We start from the raw sequence: 7369 nt of genomic DNA on the forward strand, positions 1-7369 counted from the left end.
GTTCTTTGAAACAACAATAACGGAGAAGACTGCTGACTTGGCAATGATCCAGAAGTCGAACATTGACACCCTCCACAAAGAGGGTAAGTCACAGAGGGTCATTACTGAAAGGTGTGGCTATTTACAGAATGCTGTATCAAAGCATATTAAATTTAAATAGGAAAAGGTGTACAAGCAACGAGGATGACTTCAAGCTTGAGAATACTGTCAAGCAAAGCTGATTCAAACACTTGTGAGAGCTTCACAAGGAGTAGACTGAAGCTGGAGTCAGTGTGTCAAGAGTCACCACGCTCAGACGTCTTCAGGAAAAGGGCTATCAAGCCACTTCTGAACCAGAGACAATGTCAGAAGCGTCTTACCTGGGCTGTGGAGAAAAAGAAGTGGACTGTTGCTCAGTGGTCCAAAGGCCTCTTTTCAGATGACTGTAAATTTTGCATTTCATTTGGAAATCAAGGTCCCAGAGTCTGGAGGAAGAGTGGAGAGGCACAGAATCCATGTTGCTTGAAGTCGAGTGTGAAGTTTCCACAGTCAGTGATGATTTCGGCTGCCATGTCATCTGCTGGTGTTGGTCCACTGTGTTTTCTGAAGTCCACAGTCAACGCAGCCATCTACCAGGACATTTTAGAGCACTTCATGCTTCCTTCTGCTAACAAGCTTTTTGGAGATGCTGATTTCATTTTCCGGCAGAACTTGGCACCTGCCAACACTGCCAAAGGTACCAAAAGCTGGTTCAATGACAATGGTGTTACTGTGCTTGATTGGCCAGCAAACTCGCCTGACCTGAACCCCATAGAGAATCTATGGTGTATTGTCAAGAGAAAGATAAGACACCAGACCCAACAATGCAGATGACCTGAAGGCCGCTATCAAAGCAACCTGGGCTTCCATACCACCTCAGCAGTGCCACAAATCACTTCCATGCCATGCCGAATTGAGGCAGTAATTAAAGCAAAAGGAGCCCCTACCAAGTATTGAGTACATATACAGTAAATTAACATACTTTCCAGAAGGCCAACAATTCACTAAAAATGATTTTTTATTGGTCTTATGAAGTATTCTAATTTGTTGAGAAAGTGAATTGGTGGGTTTTTGTTAAATGTGAGCCTAAATCATAACACTTAAAAGAACCAAAGACTTAAACTACATCAGTCTTTGTGCACTGAATTTATTTAATACACGAGTTTCACAATCTGAGTTGAATTACTGAAATAAATTAACTTTTCCACGACATTCTAATTTATTGAGATGCACCTGTAACCATATTCAGTTATGATGCCTTGAGGGTGAGTAAAACATGGGGAAATATTGACTTGGTAGTGAAATATAACTTTAAGGCAAACATGGTTGGAGAAAATGTCAGTACTTTGCATTGTCTACATTACCTGGTATTCTTTGATCAGACAGCTTGCATCTTCACCAAGGTACATGATCAGGCACTTCAGCAGGCACTCTCTTCTGATGTCTATGTCCAGACTCTACAAAATGTTCAAGATGTATTGTTTTTATTAGACCAAAACACTACTAAATTGATTGCCACAAGCAATTTTGTTAGCATGCAACCAATACCTGATCCATAACTTTAATAGTATCCTTAGTTTTTTCACGGAGGACACCACCTTTGCTCCTAATAACCTGGAGAAGCTGAGAGCTCTGTCTGTCCAAAGAGGCCATAAATCTCGATTGTAAAGGTAAGGTCGTGATGCGAAAAAATTCGGCATTAATCTGTAAGAAAGAGAAACAGAAAATAGACTTCTGAAAAATATGAATTTTTCTTTGAGAACTAGTTGTAAAAATACAGACACACAAAGCATTAAACAACAAAAGGTATAATTAGGGCATCTAAAACATTTTAAAAAAAAAACTACATACTAAAATACCATTGTAAAAACTATGGTAAATTCAGTATTAGTCACTTACATTTTAACATTTTTCAATACAAATAAATGCTTTTACCTCCTCTTGTTGAAACAGAGCTGGCCATCTTTCTTGCAGTTCTTGAACACTAGGTTGGTTTTCCACAGTCTCTTGTCTGCGAAAGGCAAACGTCTTTGTCATTTTTTCTCTGATTGTCAATGCATTGTTTCTTTTCTTCACGTCCTTTACAAGTGCCAGGCGCTCAATTTCAAGGTTTGCTGATGTCTCTCCAGCAGGTAGGGATGGAATATGATTGGCCTCACCCCGTTTAGGTCGTTTAACATTTTTTGCTGGAAAAGCATGGTCTGAGGCTTTGGTTTTCAGAGAATTTACCAAATACTCAGGGCATCCAAGACCTTTCAACTGTGTGCGTAGGTTTCCCATCTTCATTTTAATTCTCTGTGTCCACCCATAGCACCCATTGAAGGATCCTTTTTCTGCTAAGCAAGGGTGTTTCTTGATAAGTGCCTCTGAAACTTCACAGAAGTCTGCACTGCTTGGATAAGATTTATACTTGTATATCTCATCACAAACCTTCTCCAGAATATCAGACTTCATCTTTGGAGTGACAGTCAGCCTTGTTCCGTTAGCCTTAAAAAGAGAATTTCTCTCTCTAATTGGAGTTCAGTGTCATAAGAAAAGCGTGGAATATTAAATTCTTTTGGCCACTGTTGATTTCTTGTAGAAACTGTTTCTGAGACAGGGGGTGAGAAGATGATTGTATCATCAGTGTCGACAGAGCCAACGGAGGACAGAGCATCATCATTAGTCTGGGTCCCATCATTTGTTTGAGCAGTGAATGAGTCTTCGTCTTGCAATGGGATAATCTTTAGAGTGCCAAGACTCTGAAGTTCTACAGTGTTCATCAAATTTACAAATACATCCCCAAAATCTTTGTCCTGATACTGTAGTCTGAATCTACAATTTAATCCAAAAGCTTCCCTCACTTTTTCACTGAGCTCATCCACTGATTTGGGAATCCCATCTGGCAGAAGCAACTTTCTTGAATCATCTTGACCCACAATCACCAAAAGCTTGGCAGGTCTTCTTCCTGACATGCTAACAGATTCTGGAAAAAGAAAATAAATATGATTAGATACAGTACAATTAATAGGTAATTGCTAGACATTTACATGTTCACTACATCTTGTACACTTTTCTTAGAATTTATAAATAATGCTAACCTCAAACATGTATATATCTCTTCAGAACCACCATGCGTCTCCCCCCAATTGTGTACTGAACAAGTGGATATGGGTCTGTAAGGTCATGGTGCTCTAAAAGTTCAATTTTCTTGTCAGATGACTGGACCAAGACATAGGCTCTATAATGTTCAGTATACCATGCATCAAGTCTTCTGACAATGAACAGTGGTTTGTCCTGCAACACAATAATTTGCACAATTTCGCCAAACTCTGGAAGTCCTGAACATTCTCCATGAGCAATGACCATACTTTCTCTGTAGTTGAAGCCTTTAAATGTTACTTCCTTGGACAAGCACACAACATCCAGGTTTGGGTGTTTCTGTTGTACAGTCCGTGATATGTCTTCATTCAGAACATCAATGGGAATATTAGAAACATGTGATACTTCTAATCTTGGTTTAAGAGAGCTGCACTGATACAGATGATACGCCATATGAAACTGATGTCTTTGTGACAACGACAGGAGCACATTCTTGAAGCAGTTGGTGTGAAGCACAACTCTTTTAATGAAGCTATGCTTAGCCTCGAATCGCATTGTCCACAGAGCAACCAGAGGGCCAAATTTCTCAATTAGCTCAGGATAATGCTCCAAGTAGTGGTGTTTGGGCAAAATTTTAGTCTCGGGAAAAACTTCTTGGAATCTGATTCTATGCTCAGATATCTTGAAGGCCAGATATGCTATAGAAGCTTTGGTGTGTGAAGGAGCGACAACAAGATCTACAATATCTTTCAAATCATTCAGAAGTTGCCACGCAGGTTCATTGGCAGGCACTCTGTCTCCAATCAAAAAAGGAAAAAACCTCAACAGGCTCCAATTTTCATGGGCATTACCCCCTACTGTTCTTCTTGCAGAAAATGTGAGAGGAACAGTATGTGGACGATTTGTCTTGTCATTCCATTTGAATGGAAAGTTCTGAATTGCTTTATTCAGGTGTTCCAAGTTGAAATACTTTTTAGATGAAAAGACTGTCAAGGACAAAGCTATCTCAAATGGCACTATACCCTCAAAGAGATCATGCACAACATCAGCCGGGAATCCTGTGCAAACATTGAAGTGTGATAATTTTTCTGAAAACACACACCCCCCTTTCACACCAAAATGGTGAGGCAAGTCATTGTCTTTCATAAACTGAAGATGAGCAGAATGTAGTTCTTCAGTTCTGATGCAGAATGTTTCAGATCCAACTTCTTGAGTCTGGTATTCTTCCTTCTCTGCTGTACAAAATCTGCAGACATATTTTCCAGAGAAATTTTCCACAAATCCGGCAATACTGTGAGCACCAAGATTGTCAGCAACAATACATTGAACTGTGCCCTTCACAGTCTTTCCGAGTTTTTCAATGAAAAGTCCATGTCTCTCCAAAGTGACAAGGTCATCAATCAATGGTTCCAGCACTTTGTCATACCCAAAACGCTTAACATCACTGCTTTTAATTAAAGCAGCTAAATTTATAGCAGACAGGGATGACTGACATCCCTCATGTAAATTGCCTAATATCCAATAAACTGCAAAAACTTTGTGTTTTTCTTGGACGTGCCAAGGGGTTGCATATCTCAAATTCATCAACGTACAAAATTAAAGAGATAGCAGGTTCAGAAAGCAGTTCATTCCTTTGGAAGTTGAGTGAATCAAAAAAGCATGTATATTTACATTCATCTCCTTTATACACCGATTTTAAATGAAGTGTATTATCAAGTATTAGCTGGCAACTCAGAAGTTGCTGCAGGGATTGTAGAATTGGAACGTACTGAAATGTCCTTCCGTCACTACGATCAAGCACATACTCTACAGGCTTTACTACTGAAAAATGGGCTTTGTAGTATGACTTCCGTTTCCATGTAGTGGAAAGTGGACCTTGCTCTCTGATTGCTGTTTGAATTGGATGTGACTGGCAAAGAAAGCTGGCTAACTCATCTACAACATTTTCTCAACCTGCAAATTATGTTCCTGCAGTATCTGGTGAATAGTTTGATTAACAACTGGAACTGAAACTGTACTTATTAAATACTGCAACTCCTGCAAAAGGTCATCAATGGCCACACCAGGTACAAGAAAAACGTGCTCTAACTTTAATAGGACTGAGGCTAATTTGTGCTCTATAGCTTTGGACAAGTCTTCAGTATTTTCTGTTATTACACCAGAGGATGTAGGTTCATCAAGTGAGACATCTTCGTCTGATTCATTGTCATCTTCTGCAGAAACAATAGGGATTGGTCTTTCACTGACAACAATGCCAGACTTTAAGTCCTCTTCAGAGAATGATTTGTGTTTTCTTGCCTTGTGGGTTCTAAATGATCCATAAATATTGGTTTTGTATGAGCACCCACTAAAAACACAAGGAACAGTTTCATTATTTTTCAGGTGCTGCCCAATGTGATGGAAGTAGTCTTTAAACGATGACATGTGTTTGTATTCACAAAGCAAGCATTTATAAGTTGTCAATGCATCTTTTTGAGGGGGATGCTGAGGATGCCTCCTTGACACATGGCTCTTCAGAGAACTCCAAGTTTTAAATGAACAAGGACAGTCTGAATAAACACAAGGATAAGGATGACGACGTCCAAAATTCCGATGATCAAGCTTAAAATGCTTGAGAAGCTCAGAACGCTTGACTTGGGAGACACCACAATCTTTGCATTTCCACATTGAGTTACTTGCCAACGAGAATGGTGAGGTAGAGCATAGGAGAAGGAAAATTTACAAACCTGACCCTCCAAAGCAATAATTAAAAGGACCAGTCCTAATTGTTGTTCAGCAGTACCCTATCCTACAAAAGACAAAGAGAAATTAAAAAAATGGCTCACATAAAAGTAAACTTCTTTACCGGGTATGCTGGTCGATGTGATACGTTAAAAATAGGTGTTTAGACACGTCACTAAAGACAGATGTGTTTGGGCCTTCATGTAAAGCTAATATTAAGTGTTAACATTAATCATAAATGAGAGACCATACAAGTAGGCAGAGCAAATAACTTGCAAACGCGAGCTTCATAATAAATCAATACAAATCATCATAATAATAAAGGGTCATAACAACGTTAAGTCCATACAAAGCGTCTGAAGCGTGCATGTACTTTATACATGGCGCCTACATGTACACTGATGGCGCCATACAGTATCGCACTCAGCATACCCGAAACGGTCTTTATACTACGTTTCAATATCAATCCATCTCACCTCAAGCACTTGTATTATTATTCATTTAATTTCCACTCGGTTTAACATCGTGATGAGGGAAACTTGTAAACCTTCTAGCCGAAGTTAGAGCCGTCAAACTAGTAATACTAACCATATGTAAAACAACAGTACAACATAATATTTTATGAAATCATACATGTATAACAGGGCTTGACATTAACTTTTTTGCTCACCAGCCACTGTGGCTAGTGGTTTTCTAAAGTTAACCACTCAGCATTTTCACTGGCCAATATTTTTGGTTGGGAAATGTGTTGTTGGCTATATGTAAATGACGACTGTACCACAAGTCTACATGAAATGCATAACAGGACAGGTCATCAAATAGGCCTTTTTAGCTCTGATGTTTGTGTGTAAAGCTCCTTAAATCTAGATGGAGAAAACGGTTGCTTGTCTGAATTTTTTTTTTTTGTGTGTGTGTAAATACAATTTATTCTCAAGCAATATTCTCATCAGTGTTCTATCAGCTATGACATATTTAAATGTAGCATATTTGGTGTATGAGCCCACACAGTAGCCAAGTGAAATACATGTGATTTGACAGTTTATTTTATTAAATATCAAAAATCCAAAAGGTGTGCATCATACCTAACACCTAGATGAACACTTTGCAGTTGGTTTTGTGAAGTCATTCTCTTCAAATGCTATTGAAGTTAGAAACTGTCGTATGTAACTTTAGTATTTAACTACATGCGAATATCGAACGTCCAACGTCAAGACAACTTTATGGCAGTCCCATGAGATGTGCTATGGTTCTGCTGTGAGCTTTGTTTGAAACTTTATTCGCAGCTGAAATAGAACAAAAACAGTCAATAGACTGAATCTCCTATGTAGGCTACATCGCTTGTACATCTCTGCTTTGAGTGCAGATTTCAGTGAGTGAGAGCGCGCTCTGAACAAAACTCCCGCGTTTCAGCGATGACTAATCTGAACACCTTCTGATTATTAGACATTGCATTCATAAACTCAAAAGAATCGCGTGTGTTTGTTCTTATGCGCAACGCGTTTAGCTACCGTATAAGAGATGTCTTTTGAGAAGACTCAACCCGCCAACG

General features: G+C 39.1%; 1 protein-coding gene and 1 long non-coding RNA gene across 2 annotated transcripts in view; both read right to left on the reverse strand.

The window, feature by feature from the left end:
* Window positions 1-1373: 1373 nt before the first annotated feature.
* Window positions 1374-2472, reverse strand: LOC127634377 (uncharacterized). The gene is made up of 3 exons (XM_052113918.1): window positions 1954-2472; window positions 1567-1722; window positions 1374-1475 (listed from the first exon to the last, which is right to left on the reverse strand). The coding sequence occupies exons 1-3, from the start codon at window positions 2470-2472 to the stop codon at window positions 1374-1376; spliced, it is 777 nt and encodes a 258-aa protein (XP_051969878.1).
* A 158-nt stretch (window positions 2473-2630) lies between these two features.
* LOC127633973 (uncharacterized) overlaps window positions 2631-7369 on the reverse strand; it is a 4919-nt gene continuing 180 nt past the window's right edge. The window contains exons 2-3 of the long non-coding RNA XR_007969286.1: window positions 5826-5887; window positions 2631-2983 (exon numbers count right to left, since the gene is read on the reverse strand). This is a non-coding gene — a long non-coding RNA (uncharacterized LOC127633973). The remainder of the gene's footprint in view (window positions 2984-5825; window positions 5888-7369) is intronic.

This window comes from Xyrauchen texanus, chromosome 41, assembly GCF_025860055.1.
Source record: "Xyrauchen texanus isolate HMW12.3.18 chromosome 41, RBS_HiC_50CHRs, whole genome shotgun sequence".
Taxonomy (NCBI): Eukaryota; Metazoa; Chordata; class Actinopteri; order Cypriniformes; family Catostomidae; genus Xyrauchen; species Xyrauchen texanus.

Excerpts from the sequence above, each read along its gene's own strand:
- LOC127634377 (XM_052113918.1), bottom strand. The coding sequence starts at position 2,472 with ATGAAGTCTGATATTCTGGAGAAGGTTTGTGATGAGATATACAAGTAT. Across the intron at positions 1,723-1,953 it reads CTCTGTTTCAACAAGAGGAG|ATTAATGCCGAATTTTTTCG; the intron begins GTAAAAGCATTT and ends TCTTTCTTACAG. Across the intron at positions 1,476-1,566 it reads CTATTAAAGTTATGGATCAG|AGTCTGGACATAGACATCAG; the intron begins GTATTGGTTGCA and ends AACATTTTGTAG.